The following is a 22920-nucleotide window of genomic DNA, read 5'->3' as shown; positions in this document are numbered from 1 at the left end:
AGAGATGCTGTTCTGCAGACTGCTGTTGTAACACGTAGGTATTTGAGTTACTGTTACCTTCCTGTCAGCTTAAACTAGTCTGGCCATTCTCCTCTGACCTTTATCATTACTGAGCATTTTCACCACAGGACTGCCACTCATTGAGTGGTTTTTTGTTTTTTGCAGCCATCTCTGTAAATTCTGGCGACTGCTGTGCATGAAAATCCCAGGAGTTCAGCAGTTTCTGAGATACTCAAACGTACTGTCTGGCACCAACAATCATTGCATGCTCAACGTCACTTAGATCACATTTCTTCCCCATTCTGATGTTTACTCTGAACAACTGAACCTCTTGGCCATGTCCATATGCATATGCATTGAGTTGCTAAAACATGACTGACTGATTAGGTAGTTGCATTAATGAGCAAGTATACGGGTGTACCTAATAAAGTGGCCACTGAGTGTTCATCTGATCTTCACATGGTCACTCACCCACATCCATATCTACAAAAGCAGTGCGTGTGCAGGAAATCTGAAATAAAATAGAAATATTAAAAATATTCAACAGGTCAGCCAGCATCTGTGGAGAAAGAAATTTTATTTTTACAACTTGGATATCTTACTGTAGTTCAAGGCAAAAATGGCATTTTATGTTCATGATATTAAATGAATTAATTCATCTTATCAGAACTGTGTTAATTTCAACAGCCAGCCAGTCTTCACTGAGTGAATCAGAGGCACCACTAGAGACCACAGCCAGTCAGATGGCGGAGGCCAGTGCTGGAACAAGTTCTGATTGGCCCTTGGAGAATGCAGGGGGCACCTCCTCCTCTGCACAGCAGACAGATACAAACCCATCAGCACCAGGAGCCAGCACAGCTTCAACAGGTAGGTCACAAACTGGAATCCGGAGCACCATCAGCACAGGGTTTGGTAAATTATCTAGGTGTAGATATTCGAGGAAACACTAACAGAGTTTGTTGATACTTGAGACTCGACCTAAGTGGTGATTTTATGGAAGTTGTGCATCTAGACCTTTATCACAATGGAGCTTCTACTCCACCCACTGAATTCCTCCAGCAGAATATTTGTTGCTCTATCACAGTGAGTCAGATTACCTGACACATTCCTGCTTCTGAAGTCTCTGATCTCCACCTAAGAAATTTCTGGGGTTCTGATCTCCTTCTTGACCTTTCTCAGCTCTGTTATCTGCCCATCCAACTCCAGATTTACCAATGGCTGCAGTTAATCCTGTGAGGCAAACCAATTGCATCCTTCGGTTGAAGAAATGAACTACAGTCCACCAAAGAACATATATGGGGAAAATAAACAATTATTACTGAGGTGAAATTACTCCACAGCAAGGTTTAAGTCTTTAAGAAACATAGAGAGGGTTTAATCTCATCTGTATAAACCTGGAAACAAATGTGCCTTTTGTCTTTTGCAAGTAATTGTTGAGTGAATTGAATACAGCAATAGGAAATTATATTCAGTCATTTGAAATTCAGTTATGAGTCATTGGTGAGACTTCATTGGAGTATCATGGGCAATATTGGTCTCCTGATCTAAGGATGTTAAAGTGTTGAAAGTAGTTGTTTTGGATGAGCTGTCTCAAAAGGAATGGTTGGACTGTCTAGACTTGTATCTGTTGGAGTTGAGAAAACAAATTACTTGATTGAAACATGTATTGAGAGAGAGTTTCCTTCAGTTGGAGAATCTAAAATTCAGGGTCACTGTTGATAATGAAGATCGCCCATTTAAAATAGAAATGAAGTTCTTTTTTTCACCCAAAGGTCATGAGACTGTAGAACTTCCTTCCTTAAGAGATGTGGAGGCAGAGTCTTTGAATATTTTTAGGGTGTAAGTTGATAAATTCTTGATAAGCCAATGAGTGAAAAGTTCTCATGGGTAGACGGTAATGCAGTTATGGTTACAATGATATCAACCACAAACCTTTTAAATGGTAGAGCAGACATGAGCAACCCAATGGTCTATTCTGCTCCTGATTTCTAGGTATCATTATTAGTGAGGTTGTATATTGTATTTCTGCATTTTTGCCTGTTTTAGTTCATGTTAAAATGCAATTTTTAATAGTTTAGAGAGGTCTCAATTGATAGTGCAAACAAGAGCTGGTGTGATTGGCTCTGACATGTATTTAAAGAAAGGAGACGGTAGGACAGATTTGCTACCCGTTCATAAAGTTACTCTCAGTAGATATGACATTCTAAACATGACTTTAAAGGAGCTGAGGGAAATATAGCAGTGGTACACTAAATGATACACATTTTCTAATTTCATTGGTTTGCCAGTGTCATTAAAATTACCCTTTACTGTGGATTCATGGTTTTGATAATATCAGATAGAAAGCCACAAACTATATATTTATTTAGAAAAAGCAAATAGAATCAAATAAAATAGTTGGCTTTTCTATATGGCTTTAGGACAAAATATTCATGGAACAAAAATAGTAACCAAAATACCTTCCAAAAGACCATAATTAGTCTTAAACCTCTTACATTTACCCATTAGGGAATGATTAAAACTGCCTAAGTGGCTGAAGGAAAAAGACTTCATGGCAGTTTTACTACCAGTTCACGGTGACTCTCAATAATTCTGACTGTGGTCATTATGAAGATAAAACCATCGATGCTACATTTCTGTCACTAACTTCCTCTCCCCACCTCAAACAATGCTACCTGTCATAAAAATTCAGTTGACCCTTTCACAGTCTTCCAGTTTATAAGCTTGCAATTTTTCTTGATCACTTAGTTTATCCAGAGTTCTTACAGATTCAAATCAGATAATCTCAAGATAGATAGATAGATAGATACTTTATTCATCCCCATGGGGAAATTCAACTTTTTTCCAATGTCCCATACACATATGTAGCAAAACTAATTACATACAATACTTAACTCAGTAAAAAATATGATATGCATCTAAATCACTATCTCAAAAAGCATTAATAATAGCTTTTAAAAAGTTCTTAAGTCCTGGCGGTAGAATTGTAAAGCCTAATGGCATTGGGGAGTATTGACCTCTTCATCCTGTCTGAGGAGCATTGCATCGAAAGTAACCTGTCGCTGAAACTGCTTCTCTTTATTGTTTACTATAGTCTTCTGAGTGATTATGCAATGCAAAGCCAGCAAGGTCCACTCCTGATGTCTGGCAAAATTAATAAAATTTTTCATACCTCTGATTACAGTCTCCACTTCCCACAGGGATTGCTCTCTACATGACTCCCTTGTCCACTAGTCCCCACTGATCTTCCTCCTGGCACTTATTCATGCAAGCGGAACAAGTACTAAACATGCCCCTATTCCTCCTCGTTCACAAGGATTCAGGGCCCCAAACTATTCTACCAGGTGAGGTGGCAGATCACCTGCAAATCTGTCAGACTCATCTATTCTATCCAGGAATCATTGGTAAAACCTGACGTAGATTGGAGGAAGTCACTTCACTGAGCATCTTTGCTCTATAGTGGCAAAAGGTGGGATTTCCTAGTAACCACCCATTTTAATTCTACTAAATCCCATGGCATCTTCTAAATCACAATGAGGTCATTCTCAGGTTGGAGGAGCAACACATCATATTCAATCTGGGTAGCCTCCAACCTGATGGCATGAACATCAATTTTTCTAACTTCTGGTATTCTCTCCCCTCTTCCCACTCCTCTCTTTTTCCATTCCCCATTCTGGCTTTACTCTTATTCCTCCTCATCTGCCCATCAGCTCCCTCTGCTGTCTCTCTTCCCTTTCCTCCACAGTCCACTTACTCTTCTATTAGTCTTTCTTCAGCCCTTTTCCTCTTCCACCTATCTCCTCCCTACTTCTCACTTCATTCCATCCCCCCTAACCACCCATCTTCCCCCTCATTTAGTTTCACTTATCACCTGCCAATTTGTACTCTTTTCACCTTCCCCCTAATTTCTTATTTTGGCTTCTTCCATCTTCATTTCCAGTATTGTTCAAAGGTTGCAGCCCAAAATATTGACTGTTTATTCCTCCCCATGGATGCTGCCTGGCCTGCTGATTTCCTCCAGCATTTTGTATGTGTTGCTCTAGATTTCTAACATCTGCTGAATCTCTCATGTATAGATAATATCTAATGTTTATCTTTTGTCTTACCTCAAAAATTCAATATTATCAAATTCATTTTATAAATCCATCCTTAATTATCTTATTATTATTTCTAAACATTATTGACACTAAGATTAAAATCATGGCCATCTTATTACTAAGAGTTCCCTTATTCATTCTTTTTTGGGAACAAAAAGTGTTACAAGAAGTCTACTAATATGATGCTGTTGCTCTCAAGGATTGAGTAGACTACCAGTGTACCCATGAACATGAGCATGTAGGGTGGGATAGCCAACAATTGCCGTCAGTGGTACCCAAACAGCAGCTTCATGGAAAGAACATAGAGAATTATGTGGTTTGGGCAGCATTTGACATTGAGGATGATGGTTTTTGTTGTTATAATTGGTATATTTTGGTATTGTTGGTACAATGCGGAAAATTGTGAAGTGATTCACTTTGGAAGGATGAAATTGAAGGCAGAATATGTGGCTGATGGCAAGGATTCTTAGAAGCATGGAGGAATGGGGGAATCTTGGGGTCTACGTCCATAGACCCCTCAAAGTTGCCACACAAGTTCATAGGATTGTTAGGAAGACAGATGGTGTGTTGGCCTTCATTAGTCAGGGGACTGACTTCAGAAGCCGTGGAGTAATGTTGCAGCTCTGTAAAACTCTGGTTAAACCACACTTGGAATATCATCTTCCATTTGTTTCGCCTCTTTATAGGAAAGATGTTGGCACTTTGGAGGCTGCAGAGGAGATTTACCATGATGCTGCCCAAATTAGGGAGCACGACTTGGAGGTTGAGTAAGCTGGGGCTTTGCTAGAAAGAGGATGAGAGGCTATTTGTTAGAGATGTACAAGATGATGAAAGGCAAAGATTGAGTGGATAGCTAGCACTTTTTTCTTTTCCAGCCTGGAAATGGCTAATACAAGGGGGCATAATTTTAAAGTGATTGGAGGAAAATATAGGAGGATGTGAGAGGCAATTTTTTTTTACACAGAGTGGATGGTGGAAAATACCTCAGTAGAGGCAGATACATTGGGGACATTTTAGCAAATCTTAAACAGGCATATGGATGAAAATGAAGGGCTATATAGGAGGGAAGGGTTAGATTGATCTTAGGGTCGTTTAAAAGGATGGCACCACATTGTGGGGCAAAGGGCCTGAACTGTGCTGTAGTGTTCAATGTTCTATATTTTTAGTCTGCATGGGTATACAGTTGCATCAAAAATCAATATTCAGTAATGAAAAGATTCTAAGTTAGCCTAATTATTTAAGATAATAAAACAGAGACTGTTTGTCAGATCAAATATTTAGGATGCATCCTGCTTGTCACATTAGCAAATCTCTATATCATATTTTTTGAAAGAACTATTGATCCCTCATTTCAGAGAAACCTCGCCATATATAATTGTTGAGATGTACTTACACAATTATTTTTTAATAGGATTTAAAAATGAATCTACTTAAAATAAGTTGCATGTTATCCTTAAAATGGAAAGACCAGATATTTCACTCGTCTTTCCATACACTATATTAAAACTTTGTGAGAACTTTTGCGAATTCAGATATTGATTTGATTCTAGAAGAAAGGGCAAATGGAGCTGAGAAGAAACTTGAGAATGAGATTAAGAAGTCAGTAGTTGCTAACCATAGGCTGCACATGAAATTATTAGGGCTGGCATTTGATATAGGAACTCCAGAGGCAGATCTGAGATGAAAATTTGAGTTTGCCCTCTTTTCTCACAACTTCAAATGGTCAGACTCTACACTCTTCATCAAAAATAAATGGTTTTCAATTGTTGACATCTTTTAATAGCAAAACTCTCAAAATTAGAGAACTGTTAAAACAAAAGAAAACAGGAACCAGGAAATCTGATAACATTTACCAGTTCATCAATTTATCTTCAGATCTATTTGTTTTTATAATACAGGGAGCATACATACTTGCCAGTCTCTAAGCTTTGGCAGTCTCTGTAAATGATATGTGTTCTCAATATTACAAAGATAAATAGGTCTGTAGATAATTTAATGCATTAGTAAATATTGCTAATATTGATAAGCATACTGCCACACGTTGTAGAGAAAAAATGACACGTGGTCCACTGATCTTTTTATTTTCCCTTGCTGTTTTTTTTTGGAAACAAGCCAAGCTTTGACCCTGTAGTTGTCTCTAAGCTACTGTTGCACTGCTCTACTCAAAATAGTTATTATTGGGATGGGTACATGTCTGCCAAGGCCAGTATTTTGTTGCCTAACATGAAATGTTCTTGAGAAGGTAGTGGTGCCTACAATCATTACAATATGATGAAAATAATTTTATATATAGTAGTACTCTTATAAGGTTGTTCCATGATTTAAACTGAATGACAATGAAGGAGCACAGTGATATTTCATACTTGAGGTAGTGTGTGACTTGAGGGGAATTGGAAATGACATTCCCTTGCACCCCTGTCCTTACTGTTCCAGGTGGTAGCATTGTGGGTTTGGGCAGTGCAGCCAAAGGATCCTTAATGAGTTGGTGTGGTGCTGCTTCTCTTCTTAGACAGTCCCTCGAGATCGAGGATGACTTCCATTCCGGTTTTGTGGGTTCTGAGGTGACTGATGAGGCCAGTGTGAGAACCGCAGACTCATCCACAGCTGGGGCAGGAGATGTCTGACGGTCTGGGCAGGTGGGTAGTTTGTGAGGTGGTGCACTTTGTCTGCCATTTACGCTGGGCTTCTGTCTGCTGTTGATATATGCATATCAGGTTCTCAGTACCATCTTGAATGCTTCTTCTCCATTTTAAGCAGTCATAAATCAGGAAGTGTCAGGAGTGAGTGACAACATTACATAATTCAAGAAGGCTTTCAGCAAATCCTTATACTTTATTCTCTGTCCACTTGGGAATCTCATCCTGTGACAGAGCTCAGAACAGAATACCTATCAGAAGTCCAATGTTGAGCATGCAAATGTCAAGGCCTACATTGCAGAGCCAGTAGAGTGTAGTGAGAATCCCAGTATGTACTTCTGTTGATAGAGGTAGATAATGAAATTATGGATAGATGACACCGATCTTCCTGCAGAATCTTTGCTGTTAACACTGATGTTTTGGACACCAGACTGATGGAGACGATAGAGCAGATTAAGCAGTGGTCAGACCAATAGTTATCAGTGCCCATCATGGTACAACTGAAGCAGACCTTCTTCAGCCTCTCACATGGAAAGTGATAGAATGTAACACGTGCCAGGACCTGTGCCTATGTCAGTATTGTTATTGTGAGGCTTTGTTCTTCTCCCTCTGATTGAACAGGTGTTGGTTATGACAAGGCTCATCTTCACATGTTAGCTTTTCAGAAGTTGTAGCAGCTGTTAAATGGTATAGACAGTGAGTGCCAGTGGGAGAGGGAATTAATTTTCAAGTCATGGATGGAGTGTGAGTCAAGTGGTTGATGTTCTGAGTGTTTTTGGAGCTGTCCTGATCTAGGCAAGTGGAAAATATTCCATTCCATTGTGAATTGTGCCTTGTGGATGGTGGGATTGCTTTTTAGAGTCGGGATGTGAATGACTCATCAATGTAATAGCATCTGACCTGAATTTGTAACCTTACTATCTACATGTTCAATTCAGTTAAGACTATGGTCGATGTTAATCCCTTTCCTTCACAATATATCAATGATATGGAATTGATAACAGTAATGTCAAAGTACCAGATTTGATTTCCTCCTCAAGATGTCTCTTATTGTTGCATAGGTGGTACCTACCACCTAATTAGCTCAGGCTTGTAGTTGCCTGATTTATCTGTAGGCAAGCCATTTTCTATCTGAACATTTATGAATTTGAACTGAATATTCTATGATTGGTAATCCAAAAGCAAAATACTTTAGATGCTGCACACCTGAGTGAAAAAGGAAAATACTGCAAATATTTAGCAGATCCAGAAACACCTGTGGAGAGAAACAGCGTTCACATTTCTGGTCTATTACCTATCACCAGGAGTGGAAAAAGTTAGAGAAGTAAGTTTTCAAGTTGCAATTTAAGTCAGGGAAGTGTGGAGACAGCTAAAAGTGCATTAGATGCTGCTTTTGGCATGTTCCTCTTACTACCTTCACAGTTGTCCCTGACTTGATGACTTTGATTGAGAGCATTACATACTAGTGAGCTAGCAGCTGGGGCTCTGTGTCTGTGGTCTGCATATTCTCCCTGTGACTGTGCAGATTTCCTCCCAGTGCTCAGGATCCCAAAAATGTGCATGTTAACCCTATAGGTTGCTCCTAGTGTGTGGGTGAGTGGTGGATTTGATGTGGAGTTAATATGAATGTGGATGTATAAAGGTATTAGCTATAAAAAAAACCCTCTTGTCCTTCTCTATGAGATTATAGCTGCAGTTAATATTTCATATAGTTGCTGCAGAATGCAGTTTGAGATATTAACCCAATTTATACAAAAGTTGCAATAAGCCTCAGGCAGCAGGATTCTGCCTGATTCCCATCTAATTCTCTCCTTTGGCCCGTAGATAACACCATTATGCTTTTAAATATTTTTTATGTTTATTATGTAGATATATTTCCTCACTTCTTTGTAAGTGTTTTTTTTTCTGTCTTGATCGTGCTTAATGTTACTGGTATTTTGGTTATTGGCCTGCCAGTTCCCAGACACACATCTCGCTTTGTCGACAAGGAGCTCCTCTTTGTTTGGCAGCAGTACAGAAAGACACACAGATTGCAGTTTAGCACTCAATATGTTCAGAATGAGCAAAATTATCATCACCACTTATAGTGCCTCTGGCCTGACGTCAAGCCATCAAAGGGAAAATGCAATGAGCACTTCAAAGAATATGAACGAGTCCCACTCACAGGTGGATCTTGTGCTTTACAGCTGTTCCTTGGTAGGAGATAGGAAACTGGAAGTTTGTCAGCAACAGCTGTTGTGTTTACAAAACATATAGCAAGTTCTTGGCTCACTGCTGAGCATCTGCATTCAGGAAACAGGATAGAAAAAAATAATATGAGTGTCACACACAGTGCTGGGGAACTCAGCAGGTCAGCCAGCATCTATGGAGGGAAATGAGCAGTCAATATTTCTGGCCAAGACCTTTTGTCAGGATTGGAAAGGAAGGGGCAGAAAGCAGAATTAGAAGGTTGCAGGATGAAAAAGGCATACAAGCTAGCTGGTTGTAGGTGAAGCCAGGTGTGTGTGTGGGGGGTGGGGAGTAGGAACATGACAGGAAGAAGAGGTGAAGGGTAGAAGAAGAAGGAATCTGATAGAAGACAGTAAACTATGGAATAAAGGAAAGGAGAGGATGGGCAGATGAGGAGAAAAGAAGGTGTGAGAGGTGAACCAGAATGGGGAATGGAAGCAGGAGTAAGCCCTCCATCCCCTCCTGGGTTCTCATGTTATTTGAGCTCTTAGAAAATTAAGGAAACCAAAGTTGCACATAATATTTAAGCCAAGGTTTCACCAAAGCCCAATACAGCTGTAATAAGACATCCCCACTCCTGTACTCAAATCCTTTTACCACGGAAGCCATTGTACCATTTACCATCATAAATACCTGCTGCACCAACTGTATATGTTCACATTCAACAAATGGTGCCCAAGCTCACCAAGATCTCATTAAGTGGATAAACGCACTTTTATCCAAGTTCTGCTCATCTGTACATTTTTAACTACTGCCTCAATCTATCCTAATCACCTGGTACATCCTTCTCACAACTCGCTCTCCACCCATCTTTGCGTTGTCTGCGAGCTTGGAGATTTTACACTTAATTGCCTCACCTAAATTATTAATGCATGGTGAGTAGCTAGGGGTGATTTAAGCACTGGGCCAGATTGAAAAGGTGAAGGGTGTTGGGGCCGAGGAGAGGGACGGGACGGTGTTCAGATCGCTGCCCCACAGGGCTTAGTTACCTCTGCCCTGAACTGTGGCTGTGACCTGCAACTATTGGGCTCCTGGATTGGCTGCAGTGATGACTGGCTTTTTGGCTCTGAACTCACTTTCTTGAAGTTCAGTTCTAAATATTATTTGCTTATTTTTATTGTTTGCGCAATTTGTTTTTTTTCTGCACATTGGGTGTTTGATGGTGTTTGTGGGATTTGTGGCTGCCTGTAAGGAGACCAATCTCAAGGTTGTGTATAGTGAACGTACCTTGATAATAAATGTACTTTGAACTCTTGAACTTAACATAAGTGGCCTGTTCATGGAGACAGATAATGGTTGAAAAATACCACTTCTGATTTGAATTTGTACTTTTGAATCACAAGGGTGCTGGAGCTTTCTGGATCTCAGCAAACAATGTGGCTGATAGTCTCTATGTCAGTCTCTCTAGAAAATAAACAATTAAGTACTGTCTGTAAATGCTTTTTTAATGTGCTAAGTACATAATATTCAGTGGATGAAATGTTCTTTTTATTGCTTTTTCTGAGTAAAGGCAAGCGTTGTGGGTGAGAAAGCAACTGACCTGGAGGTGGGAGGCAGAAGCAGACTGCGAGGACATTGGATCAGGGTGGCACTGCATAGTGAATTGCAATGAAAGTAGGATAGTGGACTATTCCTCTAATACAATTGAATACACATGCCTTATGTGGCGATGGGAATTAAGGTGCAAAGTACTTGGTGGAGTTGTACAGCAGGTAGTATTGCTGCCTTGAGGGACTAGAGTTCGGGGACAATCGTGACTTCCAGCACTCTGGGCATTGAGTTTGCTAATTCTTCCCTTTACCTTGTGGCTTTCCCCCAGGTACTCCAGGGGCCTCCCACATTCAAAAGCTATCCTGAATGGTGGGGTAATTGGATACTGTAAGTTACTGCTAGTGTTGGCAGGCAATAGACAAATCGGGATAGAGTTGATGGCCATATCAGAAAGAATAAGTTACAAGGAAATAATTTGGCGAATAAGGTTCATTGAGCAGTCAGCATAAACTCAGTGCACCAAAATGGCCTCTTGTCATATTGTATAAGAAATGTAAGTGTGTTTGTACAGGGATGATAGGAAATGGACTGCAAGGACATTGAATCAGATTTGCATTGAAGCTTTCCAGAGTGGATTATGAGTTGTTAACGGTGAAAGCAGGATATTGGGGTATTCATATTGAAGATGATTGATGAGGGTGGGGCAGTGGATGTTAACTACATTACTACATTTACTGTAGTAAGGTAGGCTGATCCAGAAGGTTATGATGCATGGGATCCAAAATTACTTGGTAAATCAGATTGAAAATTGGCGTGACAGACAGTGGTGGAGGGATGTTGTGTTGACTGCAGGCCTGTGACCAGTGGTGTTCCACAGGGATCTCTGCTCTGATATGTAAATGACCTGGACTAAACTGTTAATGGGCTGGTTAATAAGTTGCAGCTGAGGGAAAAATGGTTCAGAGTTAAGGAAGATGAAGAAGATTGCCAAAAGACACAGCAGGATATAGATCAGTTGGAAGTATGAGTGGAGAAATAGCAAGTGTGAGATGTTGCACTTTGGGAGATCTTACTTCCTAGATAAAAGACTGGAAGTCATGTTGCAGCTGTATAAATCTTCAGTAAAGCCACTTCTGAAATATTTTTTGCAGTTTATTGCAGAAAGCATTTGGAACCTTGCAGAGGTGTTGAAGGGATTCTACAGGATGCTGCCTGGATTAGATTATTAGCTATTAGAAAAGGTTGCTCAAATTTGGATTGCCTTCTGTGTAGCATTGAAGGGTGAGGAGTTATAAAATGACAAGAGGTGCCTAGAACGCACTGCCTGGGATAGTGGTGGAAATCAGTTATGATAATGCCATTTAAGGAATATTAAGACTATGTAGGGAATGGAGAGATGTGGATCTTGTGCCAACAGGCTAGGTCCAGTACTGTACTGTTTTATGTTCTTATATTCTATTCCTCTGAAACAGTCAAACAACCTTCTTTGTTTGCAAAGTTTGTAAAGAATATTGGAGGAATGGTGTGGATGCACAGAACAATATTCAAAGTAAACATTATTATCAAAGTACATATATGTCACCATATACAACCTTGAGATTCATTTTCTCATCTGCATACTCAATAAATTTATAGAATAATAACAATAACAAAATCAATGAAGGATCACCCAACTAGGGCATTTAACCAGATTATAGAAGACAACAAAATGTGACAATGTGCAAATTCAAAAAGATGAACTAATGGTAATAAATAAATGAACAAGGAGTATCAAGAACATAATACTAAGAGGCCTTGAAAGTGAGTCCACTGGTTATGGGAAAATTTCAATGATGGGGCAAGTAAAGTTGAGTGAACTTGTCCCAGTGGGTTCAAAAGCCTGATGGTTGAGGAGTAGTAACTGTTCCTGAACCTGGTGTTGTGAGTTCTGAGACTCTTGTACCTTCTATACGATCTAATTGCAAATGCAGAGGACCAACAATCACTATAACTACCAGTGATCCCACTGAGATGAGTTTGGTTGGTATTAGACTTCTTTCTGTCAGAGGAATAGTTGTAGAATTACGTTGTAGGATATTGAGCTGTTGCCAACTGACTTTCTACTTTCCTGTCCCTCAGACAAAACCTACAGGGTGTTCAAGTTAGATACAGGTGTACTGGCCTGATCCCAGTCCTAGCAAGTGATCACCTTTTCAGAATCAGCCATTATTCTACTGGAGGATATGGACATAATCCTTGAGCTTCAAACAGGAAAAATAGAGGGAACTATTCTGCAGCCAGCAATAGGTGTTTTTTTTTTACTGGGCAGCACAAGCACAAATATTGCCATAGTATTATTTTTGGGTACTGAGACAGCTACAACCAATCAGGATGCAATATCTATTCTTTAATTTTTTAAAAACTGCATTCTACCTTGGCAATAGAAAACATATGCACTAGGTAACATTACCTTTGCTTCCCTTTAACATTACATGGTACCTGGCATGTTGGATTATTCTGTTGCATATTTCATTCAATAAAGACATCTGAGAAGATGCATGTATGTTGAAACTATAGTGTGTGCACCATCTTTTTTTCTTACTTTAATCTTCTTATAAATGAAATATACTTTCACAGTTGATCCAGTAAAATTAACCCTCTTGAGGAAAGAGCAAGCTGTTTCAGTTCTTGACAAAAGTTGAAATTTGATTGAACAAATGTTTGCAGTAAATGCTTTCAGCCTGTCTAAGCTTCTGATATTGACGTTCTGCCTCTCTATCAATGATGTACAAAAACACTATTCCCTTTGGGGTGAGATATGTCAAACTGGAAGGTTTCAGTGCCCAAAAATCTGTTTAACTGCTAGCTTGTAAGTTGCACCATGTGCAGTCAAGAACAGTTGGGATTTGAGTGCAGTTCTAATTGCTAGGAGGTGCTCTCACTGACATGCCTACTGACATTGAAACTAAGGATGCTTGAATGAAGGGAAATGGAAAAACAATTCCTCAGAATAATTACATTGGGTAAATGAGAAATTATGTTATATGGGCTACATTTAAGAAGAGGCCTGCAGTCATTAACATTTTGCGATTACCACGTAATAGCTTCAGAGTGTTTCATTGGTTGAAGGAGGGTATATTTTGGGTGGTAGAGCAAATCATAAACACAAGAGATTCTGCAGATGCCCGAAATCTTGAACAACACACAAAATGATGAAAGACTCAGCCAAAATCTATTTTCTGTATTCATATCTGTGGAATTCATTACCACAGGTGGCTGTGGAGGCCAAGACATTGAGAATATTTAAGGCAGAGGTTGATAGATTCTTGATTAGTCCGGGCATGAAGAGATACAGAGAGAAGGCAGGAGATTGCGGTTGAGAGGGAAAATGGACCAGCCATGATGAAATGGTGGATAGGTCTATACTAATCCTACACTAATTCCATTTTATTCTACACACATTCCTGTCAAATTCATTCACTTGGAGAAATTTACAGACCCTTATCAATGTACAGATGAATGTACTCCACACAGACAGCAGTCAGCGTCAGGATTGAACCAGGATCTCTGGTGATGTGAGGCAGCAGCTCCACTAGCTGTGCTCCCGAAATTGACTCGTTTGAATTAATCTAACCAAAGATGGTGGAGCGGCCAATCATCCAATCTACTTGGTGTACTGAATGTGGAGGCACCCATGTTTTGAGAGCTGCAAAATTGGATGATGTACAAGTGAGTTGCTAGTTCACCTAGAAGGAGTGTTTGAAGCTTGGGACTGTGCAAGGAAAAGGGAAATAAATGTGTTGTATAGAAAGATGGGAGAGTGTGTGTTGTTGGAGAAAGTGTATTTGGAACACTCGATGAGGGGGCCAAGGTCTCTGATCTGTTGGCACCACATCAGAGATGCTGGAAATTGCAGACTGATTTATTCAAAGTGGAAAGTAAAAGCAACATAAATCCTTGTTCTTTAAGAAGATGGAAGTGGTGGTGAGGGGGAGGAGAGCAGAGATGCAGAAACTAAAATGAATGCATATAATGGTTTACCAATTTCCTGTAAGGCTCTATTACGTTTCAGGTTGAAAACAGTTAATACAATTAATAGGAAGAATCAGCACGAAGGCATGTCCTTAATTGGAAAAGCTTTTTGTATGAGACAGATTAGATAGGCATGGATTCCTATGCACCTCAGATTTTTGAATTTTCTCCCTATTTAGAAAAGAGTCTACACATTTAGTCCTTCTACCAAAGTGCATGACCATACACTCCCCTACATTATATTCCATCTGCCACTTCTTTGCTCATTTTCCCAAGGTGTCAAAATCCTTCTGCAGACATCCTGCTTCCTGAATGCTACCTGTCCCTCCACCTAATGGAATCAAGTTTATTATCACTGGCATATGTCGTGAAACATTGCAATACATAATAATAAAACCTGTAATTTACAATTAAGAGGTATATATATTTTTAAGTTAAATTAAGTAGTGCAAAAGGAGTAAAAATAGTAGTGAGGTAGTATTTGTGGGTTCAATCTGATGGCAGGGGGAAGAAGCTAATCCTGAATTGTTGAGTGTGTATATTCAGGCTGCTGTACCTCCTCCCTGATGGTAGTAATGAAAATAGAGCATGTCCTGGGTTTTGGGGGGTCCTTAAAGATGGATGCTGGCTTTTTGAGGCATTGCTCCTTGAAGATGTCCTGGGTGCTGGGGAGGCTACTGCCCATGATGGAGTGGACTAAGTTTACAATTTTCTGCAGCTTATTTCAATCCTTTCCAGTGCCCCCCCCCCCAATTCCAGACAGTGATGCAGCCAGTTATAATGATCCCTGCAATACATCCGTAGAAATCTGTGTGCGTCTTTGCTAACATTCCAAATCTCTTCAAACACATAATGAAATATAGCCATTGTCATGCTTTCTGTGTAACTGCATCAATATAATGGACTCAGGAATGTTGACATACAGGAACTTGAAACTACTCACCCTTTTCACTTATGATCCCTCAATGAGGACTGTTGTGTGTTCCCTCATCTTACCCTTTCTGAAGACAGCAGTCATTACTTTGGTCTTATTGATGTTGAGTGGAAAGTTGTTGTGACACCACTCAACTAGCTGATCTATCTCATTCCTGTATACTTTCTCATCATCATCTGAAATTCTCCCGACAGTAGTTGTGCCATCAGCAAATTTCTAGATGGCATTTGAGCTCTGCCTAGCCACATACTCATGGGCTTAGAGAGAGTAGAGCAGTGGGATAAGCACACATCCTTGAGGTGTATCAACGTTAATTATCAGCAAAGTGTAGATGTTATTTCCAATCTGCACTGACTGTGGTCTTCCAGATGATCCAGTTGTAGGGGGAAGTACAGAGGCCCAGGTTTTGGAGCTTTTTGATCAGAACTGTAGGAATGATTGTGTTGAACACCGAGCTGTATTTAATAAACAGCAGCCTGACCTAAGTATTAGTATTGTCTAGGTGATCCAAGGCTGTGTAAAGAGCCAATGAGATCACATCCTTTATAGACCTAATGCAGCAATAGGCAAATTCCAGTGGGTCCAGGTCCTTGTTTGGGCAAGAGTTGTTTCTAACCATAACCAATATCTCAAAGCACTTCATCACCATAGATGCTACTGTGCGGTAGTTGTTAAGGTGGCTCAAAGTTCATCCTGCCGTTCTTGGTTACTGGTATGATTGTGCCCTTTTGAAGTATCATCTGCAAACATGGCCATAAAGACATCAATTCCATCATAAAAATCGTTGATATATAATGTGAAAAGAAGCAGTCCCAATACTGACCCCTTTGGAACACCACTAGTCACTAGCAACCAAATAAAATAGGTCTACTTCATTCTCACTCTTTGCCTCCTGCCAATCAGCCAATCTTCCATCCATTCTAGTATATTTCCTGCAATACCATGTGCTCCTATCTTGTTTAGCAGCGTCGTGTATGACGCCTTGTCAAAGGTTTCTGAAAATCCAAGTAAACAGCATCCACTGACTCTCCTTTGTGTATCTTGCCTGCTATTTCCTCAAAATATTCCAGTAGATTTGTCAGGCAAGATTTCCCCTTGAGGAAGCCATTCTGACTTTGGACTCCACATGCCTCCAACTACCCTGAAATTTCATCCTTAATCATGGATTCCAACATTTTCCCAACCTCTGAGGTCAGGTTAACTGGCCTAAAATTTCTTCTACCTCCCTCCTTCCCTTAGAGTGGGTGACATTCCAGTTCACCAGAACCATTCCAGAATGCAGTGATTCTTGAAAGATCATTATTAAAGTCTCCACAATCTCTTTAGCTATCCCTTTCAGCTTCTTAAGCACCTTCTTACTTACATTACTGCCCCCTGACACTATCAAATTTCTGGCGTACTGTTAGTGTCTTCCACAGTGAACACTGATTCAAAATACTTATTCAGTTCATCCATCACTTCCTTGTCCCCAATTACTACCTCATCAACATCATTTTCCAATGGTCCAATATCCACTCTAGCCTCTTTTTTACTTTTTATTTATCTGAAAAAAAAACTTATAAAATCCTGTTTTATATTACTGGCTAGCTTGCCTTCATATTTCATCTTTTCTCTCCATATTTCTGTTTTAGTTGCCTCCTGTTGTTTTTTAAAAGCTTTACAAGTCTCACTAACTTCCCATGTTTTTACTATATTATATGCTTTCTCTTTTGCTTCTATGCTGTCTTTAACTTCCCTTGTGAGCTGTGTTTGCCTCATCCTCCCTTTAGAATACTTCTTCATGTTTGGGATCTATCTATTCTGCACCTTCTGAATGGCCCCCAGAAACTCCAGCCATTGCTGTTCTGTCATCATCCCTGATAGTGTCCCCTTCCAATCACTTTTGTCCAGCTCCTCTTTCATGCCTCTGTGTTCCCTTTACTCCATTGTAATACTGATACATCTGACTTTATCTTCTCCCTTTGAAACTCAAAAGTGAATTCTATCATATTATGATCATTGCCTCCGAAGGGTTTCCTTTGCCTTTTCCCTGGTGTGCTCAACCACAAGTTGCTCTTTAAAAAAACCATCCCATAATCATTCTATAAATTCCATCTCTTGGGATCCATCACCAACCTGATTTTCCCAGTTTACCTGCATTTTGAAATCTCCCAAGACTATCGTAACATTCCCCTTTTACATGATTTTCTATCTCCCACTGTAATTTGTACCCTTCATCCTGGTTATTTTTGGAGGCCTATATATAACTCATATCAGGATGTTTTTACCCTTGCAGTTTCCTAACTCTACCCACAGAGGTTCTGCATCTTTCAATCCCAGGTCACCTCTTCCTAAGGATTTGTTTTATTATCAGTGTATAATACACCCAGTAGCCACTTTTTTGGGTACATCTGTTCACCTGCTCTTCAGTCAGTCAATCATGTGGCATCAACTCAATGCATAAAAGCATGTAGACATGGTCAAGAGGTTCAGTTGTGCAGACCAAACATCAGAATGGAGAATTGTGATCTAAGTGACTTTGAACATGCAATGATTGTTGGTGCCAGATGGGGTGGTTTGAGTATCTAAGAAACTGCTGATCTCCTGGGATTCTCATGCGCAACAGTCCCTAATGTTTAGATAAAATGCTGTGAAAAGCTAAAAACATCCAGTGAGTAGCAGTTCTGTGGGCAAAAATGCCTTGTTAATGAGAGAGGTCAGAGGAGAATGGCCGACTGGTTCAAGCAGACAGGAAGGTGACAGCTCAAATAACCATGCGTTGCAACAGTGGGGTGCAGAAAAGCATCTCTGAGTACACAACACATTTAATCTTGAAGTGAATGGGCTACAGCAACAGAAGACCTTGAACAAGCGCTCAGTGGCCACTTTATTAGGTACAGGAGGTTATCTAATGAAATAGCAGCTAAACACGAGGAAATCTGCAGATGCTGGAAATTCAAACACACACAAAATGCTGGTGGAACACAGCAGGCCAGGCAGCATCTATAAGGAGAAGCGCTGTCGACGTTTCAGGCCGAGACCCTTTGCATTTGAGAGCAGAGTTGATGGTGGAAGAAGGGAAGCCCCTTTGTTTAAAAAAGGAAGACATCTCCTTCGTCCTGGAGTGAAAAGCCTCATCCTGAGAGCTGATGCGGCAGAGACAGAGGAATTGTGAGAAGGGGATAGCATTTTTGCAAGAGACAGGGTGGGAAGAGGAATAGTCCAGGTAGCTGTGAGAGTCTGTAGACTTATAGTAGAAATAGCACGAATGTATGTTACCATATACTAACTTGAGTTTCTTTTTCTATGCAGGCATTTATAAGGAAAAAAATTATCAATAGAATTTAAGAAAAAGTATATGTAAACAGACTAAGATTGACTTACAGTCAATGTGCAAAAGAAGATAAACTGCAATTTAAAAAAATAATACAGTGAGCATAAGTTGTTAAGAGTCCTTGAAGTGGAGTCTGTGGATCATGGAATCAGTTCAGAGTAGTGGTGATTGAAATTATTCACATCAGTTCAGGAGCCTGATGCTTGTCAGATAATAATTGTTCCTGAGCCTTGTGGTGTGGGACCTGAAGCTTATGTACTTCTTGCCCAATGATGATAGGGAGATGAGGGCATGGCCAGGATGGTGGTGGTCTTATGCAGCTTTTTGTGGCAGCGCTCCATGTAAATACATTTAATAATGGGGAGAGCTTTGCCTTAAACAGCCAAGATTAGAGACCACAACTGAGGTGAGAGCAGTTGCCCTTGACATCAGCGCAGCACTTGACTTGTGTGTGGCATCAGTAGTCAAGTACAATTCAGATGTGGCCCCAGTGGCTGGAGGTAAGTGTTAGTCAAAGTAAAATTCTGAAGGTTAGTCATACTTCACTGCAGAGTGTAAGCAGTGTCCGAGACCCAGCCATCAGTTTCTTGGTCTTGCTTCCATCACAGCGCCAGAAGTGGGGATCCTCATTTAGATTACACATTCATTCACAGCCATCAGCAAATGAAACAGTTCATGCCTGAGTTGAAGTTAAAGAAAATGTCTGATATATGGAAGGTAACACAAGGGTGCCAGGCAATGAGAATCTCCAATAAGAGGGTCTAACGATCTATCCTTGGCATTCTGTGGAATCACTATTGACCAGAGACTCTATTAAACCGGCATCTAAGTACTGTGACAGCTCAGATGTTGGGTATCCTCGGCTGAGTGATTCACTGTTAACACTTCACAATCATCCTGCCAGCAGTGAGTTTCATGTGTAGAGTGGGATGAGTGCTGTTTAAACAACTCTCAAGAACCTTGACACCTTTTAGGATAAATCAGTCTACTTCATCAACAATGTTCCCTCTAATTTGTAATGGCCAGTGTAAGCAAAAATCTTGTGCTGGGCAATATGTTGCCCAGTGACAACATGTGCGCACTGAATTTTATATTTAAAGGTACTCATTTTAACAGCTAGCAAGCCATAAAGCCATTCTGCTTTAAATGAACTAGCAGTTCTTTTGCACTTAATGCCCTTTGCTTCTTTGAATCAATAATTTCTTCAATAAAAACAGTATAAATAAGCCAGTTCTAGAATCTGCAGGCAAATCATTGCAAACTCCACATTGTCAACACCGTCTGCATCAGAAACTGGAAAGGAAATATGTTTGTGTATGATCACGCCAACAAGGTAGAGGATGACAACCTTTTATGCGCAGTTTAAATCCCTTTGTGAGCTAGTAGCATAAGGTGAGAGTGCGCGCACACCTCAGTTGGAACAAGGTCCATCAGTTCTCTATCTATCGCACTGCATGTTTATTCCTGCCACATCTGGCTGTCACTGGATGTTATGAATGCCATCAACAAAATGTAACGTGACAGCCTGCCCATGCTATTGCAACAAGACTTTCCAAACCTACCACCTCTACCAGCAAGGACAAGGGCAGCAGGTATTTGAGAACGTCACCATCAGCACTTTCCCCTTCCAGTTGCATATTGTCCTGATTTGAAAGAATATATCACTGGAACTTCATTGCCTGATGTCACTGCTTTTTGTGGGCTTGGTTGTCATGTTTCCCAGAAGAATGCCATCCCAAAATCTCTGTGGGAATAACTCCACCAGAAGACTTGCGGTAGTTCGAGAAGATGGCTCATCATCACCTTCTCAAACATTGTTGGGATAGATAAAATTCAAAGTAAATTTATTATTAAAGTACACGTATGTCACCATTTACAACTCTGAGATCCCTTTTCTTTTTGACAATCACAATGAATACAAGAAACACAATAGAATGAATGAAAGACCACACCCAACAGGGAGAACAACAACCAATGTGCAAAAAAAAACAACAAACTGTGCAAATACAAAAAAAAGAGAAAATAAAGAAGCAATAAATATCAAGAACATGAGTTGTGGAGTCCTTGAAAATGAGTCCACAAGTTGTGGAATCAATTCACTGTTGGAGTGAATAAAGTTATTCATGTTGGTTCAATAGCCTGATGGTTGTGGGGTAATAACTGTTCTTGAACCTGGTGGTGTGGGTCCTGGGGCTCTTGTACCTTCTTCCTGATGGCAGCATTGAGAAGAGAGCATGGCCTGGAGAGTGGTGGGGGGAATCTTTGATGATGAATGCTGTTTTCCTGCAACAGCACTCCATGTAGATATACTCAGTAATGGGGAGGTCATTACCTGTGTGGGACTGGGCCATACCCACTACTTTTTGTAGGATTTTCAAGGGCATTAGTGTTTCCATAACAGACAGTGATAAAACCAATCAATGTACTCTCCACCACACATTTATAGAAGTTTATCAAAGCTTTAGATCACGTGCCAAATCTTCTCAAACTTCTAAGAAAGTAGTGACGCTGCCGTGCTTCCTTCGTAATTGCACTTATGTGCTGGACCCAGGTCATATCCTCTGAAATGATAACACCGAGGAATTTAAATTTGCTGACCTGCTCCACCCCGATCTTCGATGAGCACTTGCTCATGGACCTCTGGTTTCCTTTGTCTGAAGTCAATAATCATCTCATTCATCTTGTTGACATTGAGAGATTGTTGTTATGGCACCATTCAGTCAGATTTTCAATCTCCCTCCTATATGCTGATTCATCACCACCTTTGATTCAGTCAACAGTTGTGTCATTGGCAGACTTAAATATAACATTGGAGCTGTGCTTAGCCTTATAGTTATAAGTAAAAGGTGAATAGAGCAGGGGGCTAAGCACACAGCCTTGTGATTTACTTATGCTGAAGGAGATTGTGGAGAAGGTGGTGTTGCAAATCCGACTGACTGGGGACTACAAGTGAAGAAATCAAGGATCCAGTTGCACAAGGAGGTACTGAGGCCTAGGACTTGAAGCTTATTGATCAGTTTCAAGAAATACTGTATTCCAAAATACTAATAAATAAACTGTGTGGGGATTAGTTTAAAAAAAACTGAATAGTGACTCAGTGTATTCATCTTAATATATTGTCTTTCTTGCTTGAATGTTGGATTAATTTTATACCTCCAGATTCTGCGTTTAGCAGGCAGTCAGACAGCCTGTTTCCCCTTCCTGCCATTTCCACCCTGGAACTGTCTGCTAGGGGATGCAAAGCATCAGTCATGGTAACTAGCCTCACAGTTTTTCATCTGTCCAGTTTCCTTCTTTTCCAGTGTGGAGTCAAATCATCCAAAACTTGTTCTTTTTTTATTGTTCTGTTTTGAACAAGGCTCTTGCTGAATTTTAACAAGCTTTTGACTTTCTAAAGGGTCCGGTTTGAAATCACCTCACCATGTCCTATAGCTCAGTCATGGAAGAACAAGCATTTTGAAGGAGCTGCAACCAGTGTTGAATATGTTAACCTCAATGAGGAGGTGTTCAAGATGGCAGCTGGTTATGTCTAGAAAAAGGTCTGAGTTAGATTGTATTGTTTGTCCTTGCCGCTAATGGACTCCAACTTAGTAATTCTCTGCTACCAAGGTACTCAAACCCCTGTTTCTGATTTCCCTGACAGTCTCAGCAAGAAGTGATTTGATTCCTATTAAAGGTGCACAGACATCTCATTTTGTGTTGGCTAAATGACATTTTACGATCTCAAGACCAGAACTAATGCAGAGGCAATTCATTTGAGTGTTTCCTGGGATCTCCACGTGGTTTACATCTTTTATTCATTGCCACAGAGCAGCAGGTTTGCTTCTGATGTTGGGAAGAAACCAGCAAACAAACTGGTTTGGTTATTACGCGACTAACAGGATCAAGTTGCTCAGAAACAAGGGTTTGTTGATAGGCTGTTTGCTGGGTGCTATCAGGCAGTAAATGAAATGTCAACAAAATGCCCCAAGGAGAATGATCAAAGTATATTCCGTCTTGGTACCATTCAACCTAGTAACGGCATGAATATTGATTTCTCCTTCCAGTAACCAAATTCAACCCCCCACCCCATTCGCCACTCTGACTTTTGACTTCTTTTCACCTACTTATTACTTCCCCCGGGTCCCCCCCTTCCCTTTCTCCTATGGTCCTTCTCCCACCCTTTACCTTTCCCACCCACTTCACCTCTCATTTTCCAGCTAACTTCTC

At 40.3% G+C, this 22920-nt stretch overlaps 1 protein-coding gene across 4 annotated transcripts in view; it reads left to right on the top strand.

Annotated features, from left to right (window-relative positions):
• LOC140729445 (activating molecule in BECN1-regulated autophagy protein 1-like) overlaps positions 1–22920 on the top strand; it is a 397371-nt gene that overhangs the window by 373340 nt on the left and 1111 nt on the right. For all 4 annotated transcript variants that reach the window (XM_073049187.1, XM_073049188.1, XM_073049189.1 and 1 more), the window contains one exon: positions 688–867. In XM_073049187.1, the coding sequence (XP_072905288.1) occupies positions 688–867 (180 nt within the window). The remainder of the gene's footprint in view (positions 1–687; positions 868–22920) is intronic.

The sequence above is a fragment of the Hemitrygon akajei genome, chromosome 6, assembly GCF_048418815.1.
Source record: "Hemitrygon akajei chromosome 6, sHemAka1.3, whole genome shotgun sequence".
Taxonomy (NCBI): domain Eukaryota; kingdom Metazoa; phylum Chordata; class Chondrichthyes; order Myliobatiformes; family Dasyatidae; genus Hemitrygon; species Hemitrygon akajei.
This window is presented reverse-complemented; position numbering and strand designations above follow the sequence as displayed.